Source organism: Heterodontus francisci, chromosome 39 (assembly GCF_036365525.1).
Source record: "Heterodontus francisci isolate sHetFra1 chromosome 39, sHetFra1.hap1, whole genome shotgun sequence".
NCBI classification, from domain to species: domain Eukaryota; kingdom Metazoa; phylum Chordata; class Chondrichthyes; order Heterodontiformes; family Heterodontidae; genus Heterodontus; species Heterodontus francisci.
The window spans coordinates 19,470,372-19,498,239 of NC_090409.1; the positions used below are offsets into that span (position 1 = coordinate 19,470,372).

General features: G+C 43.5%; 1 protein-coding gene across 6 annotated transcripts; it reads right to left on the reverse strand.

The window, feature by feature from the left end:
- Positions 1 to 12,386: 12,386 nt before the first annotated feature.
- On the reverse strand, positions 12,387 to 27,746 carry LOC137352914 (uncharacterized). 6 transcript variants are annotated; one of them, XM_068018764.1, is made up of 6 exons: positions 27,662 to 27,746; positions 25,019 to 25,375; positions 23,528 to 23,836; positions 18,559 to 18,678; positions 16,225 to 16,241; positions 12,387 to 13,247 (listed from the first exon to the last, which is right to left on the reverse strand). In XM_068018764.1, the coding sequence occupies exons 1-6, from the start codon at positions 27,711 to 27,713 to the stop codon at positions 13,200 to 13,202; spliced, it is 903 nt and encodes a 300-aa protein (XP_067874865.1). In that variant the 5' UTR covers positions 27,714 to 27,746; the 3' UTR covers positions 12,387 to 13,199. The 6 variants fall into 6 exon arrangements, with proteins under 6 accessions (XP_067874865.1, XP_067874864.1, XP_067874867.1 ...); XM_068018763.1 differs by having other exon boundaries at positions 16,225 to 16,244; XM_068018762.1 differs by lacking the exon at positions 12,387 to 13,247 and adding an exon at positions 13,705 to 13,999.
- Between the last annotated feature and the right edge of the window lie 122 nt (positions 27,747 to 27,868).

The following is a 27,868-nucleotide window of genomic DNA, read 5'->3' on the forward strand; positions in this document are numbered from 1 at the left end:
TGATTCCCAGGATCAATGTTGTCATTGCGATTTAGTTTTGTGTAATTGCAGTGAGACAGGGACAGCAGAAGATGGAGATCATAGGATCATAGAATCATAGAACATTTACGGTACAGAAAGAGGCCATCTGGCCCATCATGTCTGTGCCAGCTGTAAAACGAGCCACCCAGCCTCATCCCATCTTCCAGCATTTGGTCCGTAGTCCTGCAGGTTATCACACTTGAGGTGCGTGTCTAGACACCTTTTAAATAAGTTGCGTGTTTCTGCCTCAACTACCCTTTCAGGCAATGAGTTCCAGACTCCCATGTGAATGGATATTTCCTCATCTCCCCTCTCATCTTTCCACCAATCACTTTTACTCTGTGCCACCTAGTCACTGACCTCTCTGCTAAGGTAAATAGGTCCTTCACATCCACTCTATCCAGGTCCCTCACTATTTTGTACATTACAATCAAATCGCCCCTCGGCCTTCTGAGTTCCAAGAAGAACAGCCCCAGCCCATCCAATCTTTCCTCAAAGCTGCGTCTTCCAGTCCCAACAACATCATTTCTGTAATGAGGTAACCAGAACTACTCACAGCACTTAATTTGTGGCCTAACCAATGACTTAGGCAGTTCCATAATAACCTCCCTGCTCTGACATTCTATACCTTAGCTAAGAAAGGAAAGGATTCCATATTATTTCTTAACCAAATTATCGACCTTGCTAAAATCCATGTAGACCGCATCAACTGCACTACCCTCGTCAGTCTTCTTTGTTACTTCTTCAAAAATTCAATCAAGTTAGTCAGACAAGTTCTTCCCTTAACAAATCCGTCCTGACTATCCTTGATCAATCTGTGTTCTTCTAAGTGACAGTTCAACCTGTAATTATTCGGTGTATCCTTCGCTCCATTTTTGAACAAAGGTACAACGTTAGCAGTTCTCCAATCCTCCGAAACCAAACCTGCATCCAATGAGATGTGGCAAATGATGGACTGACCTTCTGCTTTTTTCTCTCTGGCTTCTTTTGACAGCCTGCAATACATTTCATGCGTCTCTGGCGATTTACCCACTTTCAAGGATTCTAATTCAATTGATATTTCCTCTCCCCCTATGCTTATCACAACCAATACTTCACAGCCCTCTTCCTTGGCTACAATATCTGCATCCTCTTCCTCTTTAATGAAGACAGACCAAAGTATTCATCAAGAGCATTGCCAACATCTTCTGCCCCAGCACAAATGTTACCTCTTTGGTCATTTATGAACCCTACCCCTTGCTTAGTTTTCTTCTTACTCCGAATGTATTGAAAAAACACCTTTGGGTTCACCTTGATTTTGGTTGCTAATATTCTTTCATGCTCCCTCTTTGCTGTACTAATTTCATTTTTGATTCCACCTCTCCACTTTTTATATTTCTCTCGGCATCCTGTAGTATTGAGTTCATGGTGTCAGACAAAAGCTTTCCTTTTCTGCCTGATCTTACCCTGTGAGCCCCTTGACATCAATATGGCTCTCGAGTTGGCCGTCTCACCCTTTTTCTCAGAACACCTTGAATCTCCCATTTGAATGCCTCCCACTGCTCAGATACTCTAGTACCTTCATGTAGCTGTCGCTGTCGCTTTCGCTAAATCACTCCTCTGCTTAGTAAACTTGGCTTTGCCCCAATTCAGGACTCTAACTCCTGTTCTATCTCTGTCCTTTTCCATAATTATGTTAAAACGATCTGAATAATGATCACAACCACCAAAATGCTATCCTACTACCACTCCTTCCACCTGCCCAACTTCATTTCCTAAAACTAAAGCTAAAATTGCACCCTCTTTTGTTGGACTTGCTACATTCTGGGCAAAAAAATGTTCTCCTGAATGCACCTGAAGAATTTTGCTCCCTCAATCCCTTTCACATTGAAACTATCCCAGTTAATACTGAGGGAGTAAAAACCCTTACCATTACTGACCAATTGTTTATGCACTTCTCGGAGATTTGCCTACGTATCTGCTCTTCTTTGTCTGACACATCACCCTCCTTATATCTGTCAGTGATTCTTTGACCAAAATTGTCACTGCCCCTTCTTTCCTATCACGAATGAAAGCCCTGTAACCAGGAACGTTAAGCTGCCATTCCTGTCCCTCGTTAAGCCACGTTTCTGTAATAGCTGTGATATCATGCTGCCACGTGTCTCTCTGTTCTCTCAGGTGATCTGCTTTGTTTGCTGTCCTCCTTGCATTGAAGTAGATACCGTTGAGCTCTGCCAAACTCTTTATTTTCTAACCTTTGTTCCCTCTGTCTGCCAGACTCACCCACTAAGTTTCTGTCTTCCATTTTCATTTTTGGGGTTTATCAAGCAGATTTCTACAATAAAGGGATGAACACCTGCTTGAGGCACCGGCCCGGAAACGTACGTGAAGCTTTAACGGCTCCACAGTTAAACTGGTGTGGTTCACGTCAGTTTTACGCCCCACCTGCGGGGTGGGGGGTGGAAGGCACCTCACTCATCCTGTGGGACATTTCCGGCAGGAAAAACAGATCAGTGTCTGATGGGTTGAGGGCTGGATCAGCAGCAGCGACTCCTGGCATTGTTCAGGGCTCTGCAGCCATTGCCTGTGCCCAGCAACATTCCCTTAACAGGCTCACGGTTTATGTCAGTGCCCAGCAGGGGCCCCCAATATTAACACCCTTAAAGGGTGAGTTACCAATGAATTGACAAGGAGAGCTAGCATGCTAATTTTAGGGATGGATAATAAATTCTGGCATTGCCAGGGACACTCACATCCCATGAGTGAACACAATCAAATCGGCACAGGGACCAATTTGGCAAGTGATTAGCGCACTGCATACACAGTAATGATCTGCTTCCGAAAGCTGGCAGCCAGGAAATTCTCCCCCACCATTCCAAGCGTGAAACTGCTTCAGTCGTCCTATCACAGTGAATTCCGTTTATACCTAAGATCAAGTTCCTTATCGTGACTTCATTTCCTTTAGTACATTCAAAAAGCAAGACATATTTGAATTTATATGGCAGCTTTCACAACCAATGGACGTCTAAAAAGTGCTTTAGAACCCATGAAGTACTTTTGGAAGTGTAGTTATTGTTGTAGGAAACACAGCAGCCAGTACATGCAAAGCAAGATCCCACAAAGGGCATTGTGATGTTGACCAGAAAACCTGTTTTTGTGATGTCGACTGAGGGACATCTATTTCAGGACTCCAGGGAGAACTCTTTGCTCTTTTTCAAAATGGTAACAAGGGATATTTTACATCCAACCGAGCAAGTAGATGTGGCCGCAATGTAGCGTCCCATCTGAAAGACGGTGCCTCTGACAGTGCAGCACTCCCTCAGTACTGACCCTCTGCCAATGCAGCACTCATTCAGTACTGACCCTCCGACAGTGCAGCACTCCTTTGGCACTGGCCCTCCGACAGTGCAGACCTCCCTCAGTACTACCCCGCCGACACTGCAGCGCCTCCTCAGTACTGAACCTCCAGCAGTGCAGTGCTGCATCAGTAGTGAGTCTCGGACAGTGCAGCACTACCTCAGTACTGACCCTCCGACAGTGCAGCACTCCCTCACTTCTGCACTGGAGCGTTAGCCTGGATTTTTGTGCACCAGCCCTGGAGTGGGATTTGAACTCGAGCTCAACGGCGGGAGTGCTGCCAACTAAGCCACAGCTGACACACTCAGGCAGCATTGTGACATGCCCAGTTTAGTCCCGCTCAGCCCAGCTTTTTTCCCTTGACCCTGTAAATGAGTCCTCTTCAAATACATGTCCAATTGCCTTTTGAAAGTTCCTATTGAATCTGCTTCCAGTGATCAATGTAAATTGGATGAGTGAATGAAGTAACAGGGACTAAAATGATAAGCGGGCAGTGAGGGTAAGTGTGAGTGGAACAAGTTGCTCGTGTGGGAAGGTTAAATGCCGTCACAGTGTGGATGGGCCGAGTAGCCTGCTTCTGTATCGTACTGATACGTGCGTGAGTATTCCTCTGGATATCCAATGCTTTGGTGTGGTCCGTCACCCAAAGGGACACACAGCACTCCAGGTATGGACATTCAGCCTGTCTGGTCAATGCCGGCACCGCCCCCCCCCACCCCCCTTCGCTTGCAGGAACCTCCTCCACTGGCACACCCCGCAGGAACCAGGCACTGAGTCAAAAAGAGAAGCACACGTGCCGGCCATCCATGCACCCGCTTGGAGCACGAGAGACATTTACCCTCCCCTCCCCTACCAATTAACCCCTCTCCCATTGCCCCTTCCCCATTCTCCCATCCCTATTACCTACTCCTCTCCCCCTCCCATTTCCCCCTCTCGCTTTCTCCCTCCCCATTCCACTCTGCATTCCTCTCCCTACACTCCCTATCTCTTTTCTTCCTGCCCATTCATGTATCTGTCCAGACACATCTTAATAGACTCCATCGTGCCCGCATCTACCACCTCCGCTGGCAACGCGTTCCAGGCACCCACCACCCTCTGCGTAAAGAACTTTCCACGCATATCCCCCCTAAACTTTTCCCCTTTCACTTTGAACTTGTGTCCTCTAGTAATTGAATCCCCCACTCTGGGAAAAAGCCTCTTGCTATCCACCCTGTCTATACCTCTCATGATTTTGTACACCTCAATCAGGTCCCCCCTCAACCTCCGTCTTTCTAATGAAAATAATCCTAATCTACTCAACCTCTCTTCATAGCTAGCGCCCTCCATACCAGGCAACATCCTGGTGAACCTCCTCTGCACCCTCTCCAAAGCATCCACATCCTTTTGATAATGTGGCGACCAGAACTGTACGCAGTATTCCAAATGTGGCCGAACCAAAGTCCTATGCAACTGTAACATGACCTGCCAACTCTTGTACTCAGTACCCCGTCCGATGAAGGAAAGCATGCCGTATGCCTTCTTGACCACTCTATTTACCTGCGTTGCCACCTTCAGGGAACAGTGGACCTGAACACCCAAATCTCTCTGGACATCAATTTTCCCCAGGACTTTTCCATTTACTGTATAGATCACTCTTGAATTGGATCTTCCAAAATGCATCACCTCGCATTTGCCCTGATTGAACTCCATCTGCCATTTCTCTGCCCAACTCTCCAATCTATCTATATTCTGCTGTATTCTCTGACAGTCCCCTTCACTATCTGCTACTCCACCAATCTTAGTGTCGTCTGCAAACTTGCTAATCAGTCCACCTATACTTTCCTCCAAATCATTAATGTATATCACAAACAACAGTGGTCCCAGCACGGATCCCTGTGGAACACCACTGGTCACACGTCTCCATTTTGAGAAACTCCCATCTACTGCTACTCTCTGTCTCCTGTTGCCCAGCCAGTTCTTTATCCATCTAGCTAGTACACCTTGGACCCCAAGCGCCTTCACGTTCTCCATCAGCTTGCCATGGGGAACCTTATCAAACGCCTTACTGAAGTCCATGTATATGACATCGACAGCCCTTCCCTCATCAATCAACTTTGTCACTTCCTCAAAGAATTCTATTAAGTTGGTAAGACATAACCTTCCCTGCAGAAAACCATGTTGCCTATCACTGATAAGCCCATTTTCTTCCAAATGGGAATAGATCCTATCCCTCAGTATTTTCTCCAGCAGCTTCCCTACCACTGACGTCAGGCTCACCGGTCTATAATTACCTGGATTATCCCTGCTACCCTTCTTAAACAAGGGGACCACATTAGCAATTCTCCAGTCCTCCGGGACCTCACCGGAACCTCATGGATGCCTGTTGCTACACTGCCTGATGTGCTAAAGATCAAGGCGATTTTCTACTACCAAGCTCTGTCTTTCCGTTGAATATTCTCTGCATCCTTCCATGCATAAAGAACACATCAGGCACTTCAAAACAGGACAGTCATGAAATGCTTTGGCAATTTAACGGCTTCTAGATTTGACACTCTGTACACTTCTGCTGCAAAGACATCCGGATAAAATTTTCCATCAACATATGCTATCTGTACATCCCTGGATATATGTCAACTTTGTTACCTCCGCAGTGTAATTGGTCGGCAGTGCTCCAACAAGAAGAACACTGTTCCTTAAGTAGTTACACGTTCTTTACAAAAATATAACTTATAATGTTGATTTTCCCATTATAGGTTGGCCACAGAATACAGCATTGTACCTAAAAATATTCACTTCAAAGCAGTTTATTTCTTATTGACAATGGACCACACATATGCTCCATTTTAACCATCTCCTGACATTGGCATGAATAATGGCCAGACCATTTTCTGTTCAGGCTATGAAGCGTATGTACTCCCCATGTCTATTTGCTTGTCAACTTTAGCTTCAGCTCCGGACCAGAGCCCATCACTTCCATTTCCACTTTATTATTTTCTACCCTCCATCAGTTTCTTTCCTCTCTGGTACTCTGCATTCTCAAATCCTAAACCCACCCCTTCAGTATTCTTGGACATTCCTACTCGTCAGCAGGCTTCTCAGGGTTGCCTCGCTCTGAGATAAGCCTGCAGCTTCCCTCTGTGACTCTCTTGCCATTCTCTGAAGGACACATTGATGCACACTGAAATCCCTCCGCACAAGCAGCATTATCAAATTGCCTACCCTATTCACTCACTGACATTCCCACTCAGTATGCATGCTTGGTGCTGATCTTGCCCGTTCCTCCCTATTTAGCTCACAATTCCCAGTGCTGAACCTGTGGACTCCGCCAGTGGTCCAATGATCACAGCCCCTCTCTTTATTTTGCTCCAGAAGGCTGTTTCACTCAGAAACAAAGCGTTTGGAATTCATGACCTTAAATCGGAATGATTACATCAGAATCATGGTCTTAATGGAATCCTGGCTGAAATGTAATAACACCTTCCCCCTAACTGAGGCCCCTCTGTCTGTCTATACCTTTCACCACTTTCCTCACGCAGACCGTCAAAGTCGTGATGTGGCTGTTATAACCAAATCTCATCTTTATCCATCTCCTTACTCCTCTGGCTCTTTTCCCCTCCTTTGAGTACTCTTTCTTGTTCTGCCCCTTTGCCTCTAATTTAAAATTGTGTTCTTTACTGCCTGCCCAAATCCCATGCCAAATTTCTCAAAAAACTCTTCTCCCGCAGCAGCTTCTCATCCTCGGCGATTTTAACTTCTATCACAATCCATAAGGTACTCTCTCCGTTCAGATCACGGCCCTTCTATCCTCCCTTAACGTCATCCAAACATTCATCGCCACCAGCCTGACCTTCTCATGTCACGTGGCCTTGCTTCCCCACACTATCATTCATGGATAAAGGCATCTATGATCCCTTCCTTGCCTTTCTCTCCACCTACATCCCACTTCCCCCTTCAAACCCTGCTTCCATCTGCATTTTCCCCTAGAACAATCTCTCCCTGTATTCACTTAGAAGTGCACTCTGAAATTTCCAATTGTCTATCCGTTGACCCTCCTTTCACTATGGCATTTCTGCAGCTATTGACCTGCTCAATTACACCGTCACCTCCAGCTTCGGTGCAGTACTCCCCTAAGACAACCATTGCTCTCATTCACTCTGGCCGTTCCCTTTGTTCTAGCCTTCATGACCGATTCCTGATATATGAGGGACACAGACTTGAATAGTCTCGTGGACAAGTGGTTGAGCTATTCATCGACAGATGTGACTGAACCGCACCAAACTCTATTTGGCCCTGATTTATCTGTGGAAACAGTTCACGATTTATCCTGGCAAAGATAATCCCGGCTTTTTTTGCTCCACTGCAACCCGACATTTTAAAAGTCTGCTCCCACTCTCCTCCACTCTCACCTCCAACAACAAGTGCGAGGAGCTCGTGGATTACTTTCTCGCCAAGAGTGAGACTCACTGTTCAGTTGCCTCGATCACTTCCCTCCCTGCTCACAGCCAATCTGGGCGCACTTCATCTCAGGCTTGCACAGCCATCGCCCTGAATTTGTTTCCTTCTCTAGTTTCCCTCATATATCCCCTCATGCCATCTGCGAGCTCATCTTGACCATAAGGCTCACTTCCTGCTCTCTGATCCTATTCTCGCTAAACAAATGACTGCGTAATTTCCCTTCCTGGCTCCCATGTTAGCTCACATTGTTAATGGGACTATCTCCTCGAGCTCTGTATCTTCCTCCTTTAAATCAGCCATCATATCCCCTCTCCTCAAAAAAGAATAACCCTTCACCCATCCTCGCAAGCTTCCACACTATACCCAACCTTATTTCCTCTCCAAATTACTTGAAAGTTTTGTTACCTCCCAAATTAGTGCCCATCTTGTCCAGAACTCCAGGTTTGAATCCCTGCAATCAGATTGCTGCCACTTCCACAATAAAGAAATGGTCCTTATTAAAGTCACAGATTAAACCATGTGTGACTATATCAAAAGTAATCTATTCCTTCCTTGACCTTCCCGAATTGTCTGCAGTCTCTGTCACAGTTGATCACACCATCTTCCTCCAACGTCTCTCCACTGTCATCTGGCTCGATAGTTTTATTTTTATCTATCTAATCCGAGCCACAGAATCGCCATCAGTGGTTTCTCTTCACATTCTCGCACAGTAGCCTCTGGCGACCCCCAAGAATCAATCCCTGGAATCCTCCTATTTCTGATGTACAATCTGGGACTGAGTGACATCATCAGAAAATACAATGTCAATTTCCATATGTACACTAGGAACACCAGGCTCTACCTCGTGACCACCTCACTCGGCCCTTCCACGGCTCTTTAATTATCAGACTGCTTATCCAACATCCAGTACTAATGAGCAGAATTTCCTCCAATTGGATGTTGTGAAGGGTTTCTCACCACAAACCTGGATCGCTCACTACCAATTCCATCCCTATCCCTGTCAATTGTTTAAGGCTGAACCAGACTGGTCACAGCTTTGGTATCATTTTTGACCCCACGATGGCCTTTCAACCACATATCCGTGCTGTCACTAAGATCACCTATTCCAACTTCCACAACTTCGCCTGGTTCTGCCCCTGTCTCGACCCTTCTACTGTTGAAACCTTCATCCAAGCCTTTATAACCTTCAGTTTTGACTTGTCTAATGCATTCCTGGCCGGCCTCCCACATTCTCCCCTCTGTGAAATTGAGATCATCCAAAACTTTGCTGCCTATGTCCGAATTCGCTCCAAATGCTGTTCACCCATCATTCCAGTTCTGGCTAAGTGGCACAGGCTCCCAGAAAAACAATGCCTCAATTTTTAAATTGTTGTCCTCGTTTTATATCGCTCCAATCTTTGTAATTGCTTCCAGCCCTGAAACCCTCTGAGAGACCTGCATTCATCTAATTCAGGCTACCATTGGTGGCTGTACCTCAGAATTACTAGACCCTAAGCCTGGAACATCCTCCTTAAATCTCTCTTCCTCTCTACCTCGCGTTTGTACCTGAAGCCACGGCTTAAACCCTACCTCTTTGACCAAGCTTTTGATCATTTGCTATATTATTTCCCAAGATGACCGTGTGACCTTTCGTTTACAAAACCACTGTGAAGTGCCTTGGGAGGTCTTATTACGTTAAAACCGCTATATTCTTGCCGTTGTTCTTGCTGAGATCGTTAAGATGACGAATACCAGACACTAGGTATCTTTTTGTCTTTTCCGTTATGAAATTCTGGCACTCACAAGTCAGTTGTTGCAGTGGCTTGAATCAGGTATAATGCTCCTCCATCAAAGATTTCCAACTTGCAATTTGCCAATGAAGTTTTAAGGACAAGGAATAGATTCATGTTGGAATTTTGAGATGCTGTGCTCCCTGCTCCAACTTATCACAATACTGTCTCATTTGATGATATTGCTGAGATGCCTGTCGAAAGCAAATAAATATACAGCAGAAAGCAAGCAATCCTCAAACTTAGAAAAATTCCAATACAACATGATTCGAATTTTTTTTCAGAACATTACAGTGCAGTACAAGCCCTTCGGCCCTCGATGTTGCGCCGACCTGTGAAACCAAATGACCTACACTATTCCATTTTCATCCATATGTCTATCCAATGACCACTTAAATGCCCTTAAAGTTGGCGAGTCTACTACTGTTGCAGGCAGGGCATTCCACGCCCCTACTACTCTCTGAGTAAAGAAACTACCTCCAACATCTGTCCTATATCGATCACCCCTCAACTTAAAGCTATGTCCCCTCGTGTTTGCCATCACCATCCGAGGAAAAAGACTCTCACTATCCACCCTATCTAACCCTCTGATTATCTTATATGTCTCTATTAAGTCACCTCTCCTCCTCCTTCTCTCCAACGAAAACAACCTCAAGTGCCTCAGCCTTTCCTGGTAAGACCTTCCCTCCATACCAGGCAACATCCTAGTAAATCTCCTCTGCACCCTTTCCAAAGCTTCCACATCCTTCCTATAATTCGATGACCAGAACTGCACGCAATACTCCAGGTGCGGTCTCACCAGAGTTTTGTACAGCTGCAGCATGACCTCGTGGCTCCGAAACTCGATCCCCCTATTAATAAAAGCTAACACACCATATGCCTTCTTAACAGCCCTATTAACCTGGGTAGCAACTTTCAGGGATTTATGTACCTGGACATCAAGATCTCTCTGTTCATCTACACTACCAAGAATCTTCCCGTCAGCCCAGTACTCTGCATTCCTGTTACTCCTTCCAAAGTGAATCACCTCACACTTTTCCGCATTAAACTCCATTTGCCATCTCTCATCCCAGCTCTGCAGCCTATCTATGTCCCTCTGTACCCTACAACATCCTTCGGCACTATCCACAACTCCACCGACCTTCGTGTCATCCGCAAATTTACTAACCCACCCTTCTACACCCTCTTCCAGGTCATTTATAAAAATGACAAACAGCAGTGGCCCCAAAACAGATCCTTGCGGTACACCACTAGTAACTAAACTCCAGGATGAACATTTGCCATCAACCAGCTAGCCAATTTCTGATCCAAAGGTCTAAATCACCTTCAACCCCATACTTCCGTATTTTCTGCAATAGCCTACCGTGGGGAACCTTATCAAACGCCTTACTGAAATCCATATACACCACATCCACTGCTTTACCCTCATCCACCTGTTTGGTCACCTTCTCGAAAAACTCAATAAGGTTTGTGAGGCACGACCTATCCTTCACAAAACCGTGCTGACTATCGCTAATGAACTTATTCTTTTCAAGATGATTATAAATCCTGTCTCTTATAACCTTTTCCAACATTTTACCCACAACCGAAGTAAGGCTCACAGGTCTATAATTACCAGGGCTGTCTCTACTCCCCTTCTTGAACAAGGGGACAACATTTGCTATCCTCCAGTCTTCCGGCACTATTCCTGTCGACAATGACGACATAAAGATCAAGGACAAAGGCTCTGCAATCTCCTCCCTGGCTTCCCAGAGAATCCTATGATAAATCCCATCTGGCCCAGGGGACTTATCTATTTTCACACTTTCCAAAATTGCTAACACCTCCTCCTTGTGAACCTCAATCCCATCTAGCCTAGTAGTCTGAATCTCAGTATTCTCCTCGACAACATTTTCTTTCTCTACTGTAAATAATGACGAAAAATATTCATTCAACGCTTCCTCTATCTCCTCCGATTCCACACACAACATCCCACTACTATCCTTGATTGGCCCTAATCTAACTCTAGTCATTCTTTTATTCCTGATATACCTATAGAAAGCCTTAGGGTTTTCCTTGATCCTATCCGCCAATGACTTCTCGTGTCCTCTCCTTGCTCTTCTTAGCTCTCCCTTTAGATCCTTCCTGGCTAGTTTGTAACTCTCAAGCGCCCTAACTGAGCCTTCTCGTCTCATCCTAACATAAGCCTTCTTCTTCCTCTTGACAAGCGCTTCAACTTCTTTCGTAAACCACGGCTCCCTCGCTCCACAACCTCCTCCCTGCCTCACAGGTACATACTTATCAAGTCACGCAGTCGCTGCTCCTTGAATAAGCTTCACATTTTGATTGTGCCCATCCCCTGAAGTTTCCTTCCCCATCCTACGCCTCCCACATCTTGCCTAATCGCATCATAATTTCCTTTCCCCCAGCTATAATTCTAGCCCTGCGGTATATACCTGTCCCTGCCCATCGCTAAGGTAAATCTAACCGAATTGTGATCACTATCACCAAAGTGCTCACCTACATCTAAATCTAACACCTGGCCTGGTTCATTACCCAGTACCAAATCCAATGATGTCCCCACTCAAAGCACAGTCATTTCGACAATTCAGATGAGCAAATATTCAGGTAGATCACAGATGCGGTCTTACATTTTTGTGACTTGGTAGAAGTGAAAGAAAAAGGTCTTGATTTTGAAAACTTTCAACAGGCATTTGGGTGCATTCTTCCACTGCAACAGCTGTTTCACACTCAATGCTGCAAATAAATTTAAAGAAGCAGGATTTTTCATGCTCAGAATTTATTGAAAAGAACATAATATACGCTGCAATATTTTATTTCTCCAAACTCTATTCTACATGTATTTAACTATCTCTGCAATTAATTGTCAGAAAATGATCCTTAGGGATATTTTACCCTTTGCAACCAAGTTAATGTAAAATTACAATTGCACTACACGATCATGCTGCAATTAAAGTCATATTTACGACTTTTCCAATCGAGTGTCTACGAATTTGTAACATAAATCTCAGCTTCAATGGTTGGATATGTGGATAGTTAAATGCTAATATTGACTTTAATATACATATCAGGTTACATTACTGAATAAAATATGACAACACCTATCATGGTTTGTTCAAATAACTATAACTAATATCCCTGTTCATTCCCTAATTGTGTCACACGAGGCTGCACTCGGCCGTTAAAAATGCAATATGCTTGGGCTATAAGCATGGTGAAAATTGCTTCCCTAAATCTGAGATTTTGACATGAATGAGGAATATTCGGTCTTCTTGAATTTTCAGCGAATGGGCACACAAACAAATTTGATCATAAGCTACTGTAATTTTGCCTGGATTTAAGCAGTGGACTGCTGCATAATCTTTGCATCTGTGTGACTTGTTTGAATTTACGACGAAACGGTTCCACTGAATGTGTACTCTCGAGCAACATTTCTCAATTTCACACATTTTTTCAAAAATCTTTCTACTGTTACATTTAAAACCTTCATCGGAAATTCTGTCATTTCTGCAAACTTCCTGGTGGATGATATCAGGGGAGATGTCCACAAGATCGATTTAATCACCCAACCTCCGTTAATATTTAACTCATTTCCAAAAAATGCTGTATTCATTTTATTCTCTCTTTGGCCTCCTTGTCTCAAGAGACAATGGGTAAACGTCTAGGGTCTGCATCAGCGCTGTATCTCTAAATGAAATAAAATAAATCTAAAGGTCACGGTGGGCACCAGAAAACCAGTAGAAACAGAACATTAATTATCCTGTCTGCATTTTAGGCTACCAGGTGACGCCAGTTGAGATAGAAAACAGCGTTTGCTATTTCGACACTGTCCTTCGCCTCGTTATTGCGATGACTGCCCTGATACAATAGTCTGTGCAGCAACCGACAGGTGGAAGGAAAAGCGACCAGGATAGGACTCCGATTAGAATTCAAGTGAGGAAAGTGAAACTGAATTAAATTGCTAGATTCCCTACGTTTGCAAAATCTGCAGGGAAGAGGAATAATTGTAGAAGACTTCAAATATATTGGTTTCAGGACATATTTAAAATTTCACTACAAATCATGATCATAGGAAGCCTTCTGTTTATTGTACAGTATAAACAACACAAAGCGGAGGAAGCAGATGGAGATTTCTCCCTGACAGCAGCAAAATCGCAAAGGCTTCTTTAGAGACAAGTTCCCACTTTGCAAAATTCAGCGCCCAATCAGCAATGACTCCGCCTATTTTACAATGAAATAGAGTTAATTCTAATTGGCCACAACTCTGAGAGATGTCCGATCCAAAGGCGCGCAAGCAATGTCAGACAGTAATCCAGTGCAACATTCGGCTAATTTGTTTTAATCTCGGCGTAGAGGATGGCTTCTTCTGATCGCTTAACACTTTTCCTGGCTTTTCCCAGTGCATACAGATTAATTGCTGCATAATTTTTCTCATTAATCTGCACCGAAGGAACAGGACATTGAATTAAATATTCATTAATTCAGGAAACACTTTCTCGTTTACGAGGATTTATTTATTTGTTTCAACTTTTTAGCAAAATTATTAACATATTGCAAATGGAAAATCAACAAGTCAATCAAAGTATGTCGAGGACACTGATGTACTGACATATCTTTCTGGAAGCCAAACAGCAACTTAATATCATTGAATCATGGAGGAATACAGAATAGTCGGATGTCATTCGTCTAAATGTGTCTGTATCAGCTGCAAATTTGCCTTCAAATATTTATCCAATTCTCTTTCCAAAGGGTGAATGTTTATTCATGCATGGGATGTAGCGTCACCTCTTTGCCCTTTAGCAGCTGTTGGTGAGCTACCTTTTTGAACTGCTGCCATGTGGTTTAGGTACATGCACAGTACTGCTGGGACAGAGTTCCAGGATTTTGATCAATAGTGAAGAAACAGTGCAAAATTTCCAAGTCAAGATGGTGGGCGACTTGACGGGAGCGTGTAGTTGGTGGTGTTCCATGTAGCTGCTGACCTTATAGTTATAAGAAATTGTGGTTATGAAGGTGCTGACTAAGGAGCCTTGATGAGTTGCTGCAGTGCATCTTGTAGATGTTACCTACTGCTGCTCTGTGCACAGGGGTGGAGGGAGTGAATGCTTAATGTGGTGGAAGAGGTGACAATCAAGTGGGTCTCTTTGTCCTGGATGGCATTGAGCTTCTCGGGTGTTGTTGGAGCTGCATTCACCCAGGCAAGGGGAGAGTATTCCATCATAATCCTGACTTGTGTCTTTTAGACGGTGGACAGGCTTTGAAGAGTCAGGATGTGAGTCACTTGCAGCAGAAATCCCACCCTCTGACCAGCTCTTATAGCCACAGCATTTATGTGGCCGACCCAGTTAAGTTTCTGGTCGATGGTAACCCCAGGATTTTGATAGTGGTGTCTCAGCAATGCTGAGGTAATGCTGCTGAATGTCCAGAGGAGATGTTTAAGTTCTCTCCTATTGGAGTTGGTAATTGCCTGGAACTTGTGCGGTACAAATGTTACTTGCCACTTCTCAGCCCAAGATTGAATGTTGTTCACGTCTTGCTGTATGTGGGCACTGACTACTTCATTAACAGAGGAGTTGTGAATGGAACTGAGCACTGTGTGGTCAGCAGTGAACATCTCACTCTGAACCATATGATGGAGGAAAGATAATTGATAGAACAGCTGAAGATGGTCGGACACTGCCGAGAAACTCTTGCAACGATGCCCTGTGCTTAGATGATTGGTTGTCAACAACCAGAACTATCATCCTTGGTGCAAAGTGTGACATCAGCCAATGGAGAGTTTCCCACCCAATTCTCATAAAATTCCATTTTACTCGAGTTCCTTGATGCCACACTGGCTCAAAAGCTGCCTTGTTGTTAAGGGCCGGCACTTACAGCTCACGTTTGAAATTAAGTAATGAGGTCTGGACCCAAGTGGTTTTGTTGGAACCCAAAGTGGGCATCTGTGAGCATCTTATTGCTGAGGAAGTGTCACTCGATAGCACTGTTGTTAGCACGAGACTGGTGATCAAGAGAAGAATACTGGGACTGTAATTGGCTGGATTGGATTTGTCCTGATATTTGTGGACAGTTTTCCCCATTGTGAGGTAGATGACAGTGTAGTAGCAGTATTGGGACAGCTTGACCAGAGACATAGTTTGTTGTGGAACACAAGTCTCCAACACTGCAGCTGGAATATTATCTCGGTGCTTAGCATTTGCAGTATCCAGTGCACTCAGAGGTTTCCTGATATCCCTTGGAGTGAATTGAATTGGCCGAAGGGAAACATAGTGATATCCAGGAAGAGACCAAGATAAATCATTGACTTGGCACCTCTGTCTGAAGGTTATTGCAAACACTCCACCCTTATCTTTTGCACCGATGTGCTGTGCTGGTATAAAATATTCAGGTTGAGAATTTATATTGCAAATTTTATGTGTTCTGAGTGGCGGGCGATTGCTGGGATATAATCATGAGTTCTTTAGTTAACAATCATAACCATTTTGACCTGTCTTGCATTTTTGGTGGAGTTAATTCTTGTTTTAGGAGGTGGATGGGTGGTTAGATCGACACAACATTCCCCGATATGCCTTATTTCCAAGATCAATTATTTTCTTTTCCTTTCATTCTCGCTTCACCCCCACTTGCATGATTGATAGATCGGTCATAAAAACATAAAACTTACCTGAGCCGAATTTTGATCTGCTGTCGCAAAAGGAAAAGAAAGAAATAAGTATTGGCAATATACTGTAACAAGATACAGAACCAGAACAGATTTAGATATTTCACCTTGTCTAACTCTAAACCAATATTCTGCATAGAAGGTATTGGGTTTATTTTTGGGGAAATAGAATTGAAAAGCAGAAAGGCTAAGTAAAATTTGTTTAGGAGCTTGGTTCGATCGTAATGTGCACGGTTCTTGTCTCCATTTAGAAATCAAAGATATGGAGGCAATGGAGAGTGTAGAAAAAGATTGAAAATGATAATACCAGAACCGAGAGCATGTACCTATCAGGAAAAATAGAATGGCCTTGAATATTTTTCTTCGGATAGTGAAGGCTGAGAAGTGACCCAATTGATCTCTTCAATATTATGACATAATTTCATCCGACAGATGTAAAGAAGATGCTTCATCTGTGGGGGAATTTCCAACTGCAGGCCATCTACATGAAGTTGTCAACAACAAATTCAATGGGGCACGCAGGAGAAATTTCTTTACCAAAAGGCTGCTGAGCATGTGGAACTCCTGAGCACATGGAGTAGTGAGGTGAATGGTATAGATATATTTAAGGGGAATCTAGATATGCACACGAAGCATAAAGTTATATTGCGATATGCTATTGAGAGAGAGGTAGTAGGGTGGAATAGATCATTTGTCCAAATGGCCTGTTTTAGGGTTGCACATTCTATGTAATACTATCAATATTCTGAAAACTTTCAGTCCAATTCCATTTGTTTAGGTATTGGAATAATATTATAATGTTTTACATAAAATAACTGCACCAAGAGACTGACTGTCACATAAATCTAGAAACATTGCTGTTCCTGTTTTATAATGCCAAGTACAACCCTGTTTCTTCTTGGTTGCAATCCAAATGTTTGAGGATTGAAAGAGAGAGAAGCATCATCCACATTGACAGCAGATACAATGAAAAAGATCTCTTTGTGTTTCAGAAAGGAAGAGCCCGATTACGTGATGGTGCAAGTAAGATCACAGTCAAGCGCAGCGGTTGATGTAATCAATGTGTGAGTTCATGTTCTCATCCGTGTCAACGGGGGAAAGCATTGAATCACTTCAACCAAAGGGGTGAAACATAGGGGCTGAGACATCATAGTGGTTATTGTCTCGTCTCCCTCTTGATCAACAGGATGTGCAGAGATCTGGAAAAGTGAGTAATTTTAACGTTGGGTGGTAGTCTGAAATGGTGATATCGAACTATGCAGATCATCAAATGGGCGGCGAAAATGGTATCATCCAAATCAAACTGACCGCCCGCGATGTTGCTCATCGTAACATTCAACTTAGAAGCAGGAAAAAGAGGAAACAGAATCCTCAATGTGAATAAACATCATGCTAACTCATCTCAAATTCAATGTATGATGTGTTTACTTGATTTGGTCTTTTTTGTGCTTGTCAAAACTAAACTAAACCCAATTTCTTTATTTTACAGAACCCCACCATAAACGCTCCGGAATCTGGCAAAAACTAACAGTAAGTTTGAAATATGGAAGAGAGAGGAGATAAAATGGGCAGTCAGATGGCAGATGAAATTTAGGGTCGAGACATGTGAGAGATGCCTTTTGGTAGGAAGAATGAGGACAGCCAAGATGTGCAAAATTATAAAGGAGGTGCATGCACAGGGAGACCTGGGAGTATATGTACACAATTCTTTTAAATGGCAGGTCAAGCTGAGAAAAAATGTTTAAAAAGCAGATGCAGTCTTGCCTTTATGCATAGAAGACTAGACTGACAAATGAAGCACGTTCTGATAAACCTTTATTTAAAAAAAAAACACTGGTTAAGCCACAGCTGGAGAACTGTGTCCAATATCGGGGACCACAACTATAGTAAGGATGTTAAGGCCTTGGAGAGGGTGCAGGGTGCAAGCCCCTTACAGAATTGAAGTGACAGGTAAAAGAAAATAGTCGGACTGTGAAAGTGTCTGCCGATACTCTACCAGACCATTTCAAAAGATTGACACAGAACAAACTTTCCTTCGGGTTGATAGAAACTGACATAATGTCCAGGACACCCACTTAACTAACAGAAGACGCTCCTCTGAATTGAGACACTTATTTAGCAGCTGGATTTTCTGAGCTCCGCGGAGAGCTGGGATGAGTGACAACGCAAATGGTTGACAGGAAAGAGAAAGCTTTTCACCTTATAGGAAATGATTGATCCAAGTGAACGGGAAGTCCAGAAGTGTGAACAGCCAGAAGCTTGAGTTCCAGCACTGAGTTGCAATACCTTTAAAGTTATGCAGCTATTGTATCTGTATGTGTGTTTTGCAACATTTACCTGTTGATTTGCATTTATTCTTGATCAGCAAACCTATTAGAACCATGGCAAGAACAAACACTGTAACTCCAACTGCCGCACCTGTGATGGCTATGTTCCTCTTCATATTCTCAGGTGGAACTGCGAAAATACACACTCAGTGATAAAGTAAAGCAGAAGTTTCAACTAACTGTTCCTATCTAATGTTTATTAGATTAGAGATACAGCACTGAAACAGGCCCTTCGACCCACCGAGTCTGTGCTGAACATCAACCTCCCATTCATATTAATCCTACACTTATCCCATATGCCTACCAAACATCCCCACCTGTCCTTATATTTCCCTACCACCTACCTATACTAGTGACAATTTTTAATGGCCAATTTACCTATCAACCTGCAAGGCTTTTGGCTTGTGGGAGGAAACCGGAGCACCCGGAGAAAACCCACGCAGACACAGGGAGAACTTGCAAACTCCACACAGGCAGTCGTTAAATGGATATAATGCGTGTACTAGTTAATTTTTGCAGGTATGTAAGCACATTTCATAACTGTTAACTTTATTGTTTTGTCAGGGTTTTGGTTCTGCTTTTTACGTTCAAATTGAAGATTGAAGATGTCTTTGTGACCGGTTAAATGAGAAGTCACTGGGGTACAGTTTAGTCTCCGCCATTTCTGGGCCCAGATCTAGCTCTGGATGAGTGGCACATACACAAAGAGAGCGGCCTGCTGTCAGTTTGAATTGGGCCTCAGTCATATAATTATTCAAGGCATGTTGGAGATAGCTTTCCGTGTGGGATAGGGTGTAAAACGGTCTACATGGAATTAGCTGCCCATTGCACACAACTCTTGATTTTCTTTACCATTAAAGTCAATAAAAGGGGACACCTGGCTGGTTGCAAAATAGAAGTGAATTCAATATTGTTCGTTCTGCATCATTTATCACGGGTAATGTCCCCCACCTCAAAGACCGTCAGGATTTTCACTGCCAGGTACAATTAGCAAAAGGCAACATAAAGCAAAGAGAAAACGAGGATTTCACCTAATGTTCCAGTTGGTGAATTCCCTGTAATGATGGACGTCGGTGTAAGTTCTGCAGGAAACATTAAGAGGAGGAAAGGAATTTCAAGGAAATAGACACCCGTGATGAAAATTGGCACTATACTGATTGAAGCTATCTGTGTGGCATAACCGGCAACATGGTTGAAGCGTGTCATTCAGGGAGGACTTTGCCCAGATTAGCTTCCAGTGCTAAAGTACGTGGCTGTCTATTATTACTCTCTGGATGACTGTGGATAGGCGGTAATTGTGCATTCTACATCTGAAGAATCGAAAGATGAATCTATTTGCTATTGCTCCATTTTGCTTTGAAAGGGTGAACCCGAATCTCACTATCTGGTTCCAAGACAGGCCGTACCACAGAAAGGTGGACAATTGTGGGGTCTGATGGGATGAGAAACTGCAATCTGCTGTGGTCATTGTGGGTTGCAATTTATATCAATTTATCTTCCTGTTGGTGTTTTCAATGTCTCCCAGGAAACGGATTTCACAGCTGTGGGACAGAAGATCTGATGTTACCAATGTTACCTACAGACTGGTTATGGTGAGCACGCTGAAACTGGTGACATGACCTGCCTTTTAGAACAGGCAACATTGGACCGAGAATGGCACAAAAGTATCCTGCAAAAAGAATCCCAATGGGAATCAAAAGGAATTGGTCCAGTTGTTGGAATTCCACCAGACACACAGCAGGTTGATGGAATCTGTCAAAGGTCAATCATCACAGCCCGGGATATCAGTGCGGGGATTTCTCAAAGCAACCTCCGTGGTCTATTTTCAGCCACTTCATTAATTATTTTCACTCTGTAATGAAGTCAGGAGTGGGCGTTTTCACTGTCGATTTTACAGTATTTAGTTCCAATAATGAAACAATCCATGTCTGCCTGCAACAGTCTGAACAACATCAGGACTTGATCAGACAAATGCAACATAGCGTTTACATCATATACTCCAAGAAGACCATCCATCTACCCTTGATCTTTAATTGGCGACATCATTGCCATTCGGCAATGAGGCCGTTCGGCGCAAAGGGTCTGTGCTGACCATCAACCACCCATTTATCCTAATCCTTCCGACAACTCACAACTCGTGGATCACATTTACCTGGAAGCAGAACTAGGCTGGTGCTATGAAGTCTATGGTCACAACAGAAAGACAGTGCAAACTTTTTAAAATTGAGATTCATTTAAATAAGCTGAATGGGACGTGAGTGGGGCTTTGTAGAATTTTTAATAGTTTAAATCAGAATGATTTTTTCTCATCTATAATCGCCTTGGCGTTTTGTGATAAACAGGTTGATTTCAAAGCTTTGACCATGTAGTTGTACAAAGCGGGGCATAACTCTATCCCTCCTCCCAAATCCATTTATTGACCACAGTAAGATCAAATTGTTCACTGCAAATGCACTTCCTCGGGTTTACCACGCCTGGACCAGCAAGAGCAGGTTTCTCAAAATGATTTTTGCGGGTGACAATAGAGAATAATTTTTTGTAGTTGTCCTTGAAACTTATCTCCAAGGTTTCCATCAATTTTGCCGACCGCTTTACTAGACTGACCTGTGTCAGATGTTACCTAAAAAGGGCAGCCCCATGGAAATTTGGGAGTCACAAATTATTATATTTGTCTTTTTACAAACTTCCATCGGGGTGGTTAGTCATACAAACCGAGAAGATTTTACAGAGAACTGGAGGCTATTCTGAACAAAGAAAGTTGAGAGCAGATTTGATACAAGTCAGAGAGCACTGAAACAGGCCCTTCAGCCCAAAGTGTCTGCGCTTACCATCAACCACCCATTTTAACTGCATTAATCCCATATTCCCTATCACATCCATGCAATTCTCCTCCCTGCATTAAGGGGATTTTATAATGGCCACTTTACCTATCAACCTGCAAGTTTCAGGCTGTGGGAGGAAATCAAAACACCTGGTAGAAACCCACGAGGTCACAGGGAGAACTGGCAAACTTCACACAGGCAGTACACAGAACCGAACTCGGGTCATTGGAGCTGTGAAGCTTCCGTGCTAACCACTGCCCCCACTGTGCCGCCCGAAAGAAGTGATTAGACTTATGAGGAGTCTGGACAGAGTCGATCAGGAGGAACTGTTCCCATTGGCAGAATGGTCAACAATCAGAGGACACAGATTTAAGTCCAATGACAGAAAAAAATGGCAACAATCGGCTGTTTTATGCAATGACTGGTTAGGATATGGAATGCACTGAACCAGAGTCCGCTGGAGGCAGATTCCATCCTGCTTTCAAAAGGATATTGGATCATTATCTGAAGAGATAATTGATCGACACCCCACCTACCACCTTTAACATTCACTCCCTCTACAACCACTGACACACAATTGCAGCAGTGTGTACCATCTACAAGATGCACTGCAGCTACTCACCAAGCCAGCTTCGGCAGCACCTTCTGAACTTGTGACCTCCATCACCTAGAAGGAGGAGGGAAGCAGATGCGTGCGAGCTGCTGGTGGTGTGTATGCTGGTCAACCAGCAGAAGTCTTTAAACAAACAGTACTGCAGATCTGCACTTGCAGTAAAGGCTTGCTCGGGTCTGCAAAGGAAACCCGACCCGACCCCGACAGAACTACATCCGACTGAAACCCGACCCGGCCCAAGTCAATTCATTTTTAACCTGAACCCGACCTGACCCAAGCCTGACCCGGCCCGAGTTTTTTCACTTTTCTTTCCGTGCCCGACCCGAAAACCAGAATGTTCACTTTGCCCTACTTTCTTTTTTTCACGTTTTCAGTTTGTGCAGAAAAGCAACAAAACCTGCATTTGGACTTAAAAGGCTGTTTAAAAAAGATGAAGATCGGAGCCACGAAGTCAGTGATTGTTTGATCACGTCTGAAACAGAAACTCATGGAGTTGTGCCCAGACAGGTTGTGTCACACTGTACCCAGTATTGCTTAAAATAAACACAGCAATTGCCCGAAGGCTCAGAATATATAATTATACATTACCTAGACTCCTGCTTTACAGGTTGAAATACTTACTGCGAGTTTATCCAGTGAGCAGCTGAGATGCATAGACCAGGAAGGTCCAGAGTGAATAATGATTATAGCATATAACACATTCATATGAAAAAAAATACAATGATCACTGTCAGGACTCTAGTCGACACACATACAGTACTGAGCCTTCGGGCAATTGTGTTTATTGTAAGCAATACTGGTACTGTGTGGCACAACCTGTCTGGGCACAACTCCAAGAGTTTCTGTTTAACTAGTGACCAAACAATCACTGACTTTGTGGCTCCAATCTTCATCTTTTTAAACAACCTTTCAAGTCCAGTTACAGATTTTGTTGCTTATCTGCACAAACTGAAAAAGTGAAAATCGAAAGGTAGGTAAAGTGAACATTCAAATGATCGAGTCGGGTTAGGTTGGATCAGGCGCGGGATAAAAATGGTAGGAGACGGGACGAGTCCGGTTCAGTCGTCTTTCTTTCCTGACCTTACCAGGCCTTTAGTGCGAACACCACCACTTGCAAGTTCCGTTACAAGCCACACACCATCCTGCCTTGGAACTCTAACGGCCTTCCTTCTCCATTACTGTGTCAATATCCTGGATCTCTCTTCCTTATAGAACTGTGGGTGTACCTACACTACATGGACTGCAGTGGTTCAGTAAGGCAGCTCATCACCACATTCTCAAGGGCAAATATGGATGGGCAATAAATGCTGGCCTAGCCAACGAAGCCTCCATCCTATGAAAGGAGACTAGAAAACGCAGGAGGATAGGAACAAAAAAAAGTGGGGAAATGGGTCGAATTGAGTTGATCTTGCTGAGAGCTGGCACACACACGATGTGCCCAATGGTCTCCTGTGCTATATATAACATTTCTATGATTCTTTGATTTTGGGACCAAATTGATGTCAAACATCACACGCAAATGGAAGTTTAAGATTCTGGCTAACCTGATATCTCCAAGAGAGAGTTATAAGAGCAAAATGACTTTCCATTCTTGTATCTGACAGTATACGTGTAACGTCCGGCATCACCTCGTTGAACATTGCTGATATTCAAACTCCTGAAATCAAACTTCCGCCGCTGGTCTTGATGAATCAGCTCGTTGTTCAACTTCCACTGAATTTCAATCTCTTTCCCAGTTATTACGTTGCTGTCAGTGCTCCAATCAATGCTGTTAAAATAAGACAGGTCAGAAATCTCACAGGTCAGGAACACGGAGCTCTCCAGGGGAATCGCACGGGCCGGAGTCACAGACACTGTGGGAAGAGGAGAACCAGTTAAACTGATAGAATGCGCCATGGATTATACTGTGGCCTGGAAATTCGGTCACGCACAGTGGGCCAGTGCAGCTGCTGGGCCTGCCACACCTTATGGTCCAAAGCCCAACCTCATTCGAATGATTCACGTGCATGCACTGTTCAGCGGTATTGCCTGTGTTTTTAGTTGGAGAGAGAAACCAAATCACTGACGACCTTAAAGAGCATTTGCATCTCTTCAATGGGATGTGTTTTGTGGCCTGCTCACATGCTCGCCAGCCAAGAGTCAATCCCCTCGAAGTCAATTTCTACCCCAGTGAGTTTCGAGCAGAAGTGCTGAGGGGAAGGTTCCAGAAATGCAACTGATTTCCCATGGGAGCACAGAGTCATTTCGAGAACGGAAGGAGGTCATTCGCCCATACAGTCCATGCAGTCTCTCCACGAATCTCTGCTGTTAGTCCTATTCCCCGTTTGGATCCCAGTAGCCCTGCAAGACTATTTCTCTCAGGTGACCATCCAACATCCTATTGAAATCATTGATTGTCCCTACTTCCACCACCCTTGTGGGCAGTCAGTTCCAGGTCATTACCACATGTTGTGTAATAAAGTGCTTTCTCATATTCGCCCTGCATCTCTTGCCCAAAACATTCAATCTGTGTCCCCTAGTCCTTGTACCATGAGTTAATGGGGGCAGTTTTTTTCTCATCGAGCATATCTAAGCCTGTCATCATCGTATACAGTTCTATTAAATCTCCCTTCAATCTGCTTTGTTCTAAGGAGAACAAACTCAACTTTTTCAACTTAACCTTGCAGAAAATCCCTCATCGCTGGAATCATTCTGATAAATCTCCTCTTCACCCTCTCAAGAGCCCACACATCCTTCTTGAAGTGTAATGAACAGAACTGGACACAATACTCCAGTTGGCGACTAACCAAAGCTTTGTAAATATATTTCCACAAAATTTAGTGTTTACATTTAGGGTTTAGAAAGGGTTTTAGATGTGTGCAATAACTCTGGCCAGTGGCACTGTTTTAATGCTACTCTTTTCCACGAAACTAATGAACAAACATCTGGTATTTAATAAATTAGAGTCTAACAGAACATTGGTACAAATAGGAAAAATGATGGAGCAGTTTGTGTCAGAGATATAACTGGACAATGACATGGTTTCAGTAACTTACCATTAATCACTATCAGACGAATTTCCATCCTCTGAATTAGGTCTTCTGGATACAAGAAACAGTAATAATTTCCAGTATATTCCATTGTCGCGTTAAAGTAAAGAGAATAATTCCCCATGGTGAAATCCTTTGGCTCTGCCAGTTTTATATTCGAGTATGTCGTGGAGTTACACTGATGCTTCTTCTTATCGATTGTGCAAAGTCTAGTCCCATGGTTTCCCGAGGCAGGTTCAAATATCCACTGGATCTCTTTAACTCCATGGGGAAGCGAGGAGGAACAAGGCAGTAAAACCAGGCTTGATCCGTTGGAAAGAGCCAGTTCTGTACTATCTACACCACGTCCATCCTCAGTGGTACCTATGTCGGAACAAAATATGTTACTAAACAGGACGGGACACGTCTGGATAAGTATTCAGCTTTACTCCTTAAATCCATTCCCAAACGAACGGCTCTATCTCTGTCCCCCGCCACCGTCAAAGGCTGAATCAGAACATTCACAATCATGGCGCCCTACTTAACTCCAAGCCGAGCTTCCGAGTCAATATCATCACCATCAACAAGTCTACCATAACGTCCACCACAGCAACATCGCCTGACCCTGCTCCAGCCTTAGCTTAACAGCTACTAAAAAACTCAACCATGCATCTGTTCTCTCCATACTGGACAATTCCAATGCTCCCCTGGCCTGCCTGCAACTCTCATTTTTTTTTACAGCAATCTATGTTGTAGCAGCTGCGCTAAGCCCATTGATATGGCATTACTCTGTCCAACAACTAAACTGAATCATTAAACTATTAAAAACTTAGAAAACAGTTGAACGTTTAGTTAAAATAGTGAGTGAATTAATGTCGAACAAACAGGAGTAAACGTGACTGGTTAAACTTGACACAATAATTCCCAGCTTTCAAATTTTTCACAGTAGGCCTGACACCGACTCTGCCTTCCAGGGAGAGGCCTTTGATTTTTTTTTTGTTCTCACATATTTGGATCAATGCGCCGGCCCGCCTGCAAAGTGCTGCCCTTTTTGTGGAAAGATCCAAATTCCCAGAGCAAATTTGACATTGGCTGAAAATGTCACTTCCGTAAAACTGCTGTAGGATTGAGTTGATTTTATTATAGCACTGTTAGACCTTGTTGTCTTATCCTTAAGTATAACAGTTAAAATTGTATTTCATATGTAACATTACGACAAAGCATGATGTGAGCTAAAGTTCCGTACAATTCATGACATGCGGAGAAGCAATGGGAAGTGTTAATCCAGACCATGCAAAGACCGTTTATTTAAACGTCGTTAGACTGTGGATTACCCCAGGGATCCTGTTAGCGTTTTAATCAGAAAAGACTGTAAACATGTCCAGCGAAATAGCTGTGAAGCAGGGCAAGCACATATCAATCTCATGGAGTGGTCACTGTGGATGAATACACAGCAAGGACACACCAAGTTGCAGCCCTTGAATGACAATGACAATGACCTAAACATGGCTTAAAGAACCATCATGGAAGGGAATTTAGGTAATGACTGACTAATCAGATGAACAGAAACAGGTTTCACCAAATATGGCACAGAACTAAGCGGGGAAAGGTACATAAATTTAGAAATTGTAAGACCCCAAAAGTGTGCAGCATCATCCAGAATAAGACAGAAGGTAGACTTCAATCAAAAGGCAAGGCGCCAAAGTTAGCCAAAGGTTGAGGACCGGTATTCCATCGTGAATACAAATGCTGACAACTGCCCTTTGTTAAGTATCACGATTTTGTGCTTATTGTGGAAAACGCAATAAAGCCTGTGAAGCCTGTGAAAGCACCCTCGGAGCCGTGTCGGTTTGTAGCTCATCTGAACGGTAAGTCCCATTTAGATCTGATTTCCCAACTTAAAGTGTAATTCTGATTGACCTAAAACTTACAATGAAATTAAAGCAACTCCCAGACCTTCCACTTCCTTGACACAATCAGTTTCTTTTTCAGTAAATATTGCAGAGCCTCCCGGACTTGAGTCACTTAGCCCAGTGTGCTGCTTGTGAAATCCATGATGGGAACGGATGGCCATGACTAGGGGGAATAGAATCATAGAATGATTTCAGCACAGAAGGAGGCCATTCAACCCGTTGTGTCTATGCCAGCTCTGTACAAGAGCGACTGATCTAGTTTCACTTTCCTGCCTTTTCCCTTTAGCGCTGCAAATTTATTCTCTTCAAATATTTATCCAGTTCCCTTTGATTCAATGCATCCACATATTAGTTAGCAGCCGTTGATAATATACTTAATGAAATAAAACTAGTAATCAAGGGGTCTAGGTGAGTGTGGGGTGTTGAAAGGTATTTGCCTCTCGGTGTATTAAAGGACACCATCTACATAGCCCCACAGTATTATCAAACTCACATTTTCACTCTTACTTGAGTTTGAAGTCGCAAAGAGAGGAATTCCATCCATTGTATTACATGTTGGTTAATACCGAACATGATGGGGATGAAATTTGACAGAGGCGGTGAGGCAAAACGGGCGGTATTGTATTCGGCACCCGTTCTCCTGTCCAGTATTGCACCCTCTGATTTCAATAGAAATTAGTCGCTCAAATCGAATTTCGCCCCCATTGGGTGCCACAACAAAAATAAAAATAAATGTCAAATTAGTTGTAAAGGTTACCTGAATTTAGAACGTGGAGAAAAACGGAAAGGCCAAGAATAAGACTCTTCATACTGTTGGCTGTTGAGTGTGGACTAAACGCAGAAAAATAGCCAAGTGTATCAGTTAGCAAAACAAGAAGCTGTTCTCGTTTCCGTTTCTGGGAAATTAAACAGACTTGACCATGTGATTATTGGTTAGAATTTCCTCAGTGACTAGGTAAAATCC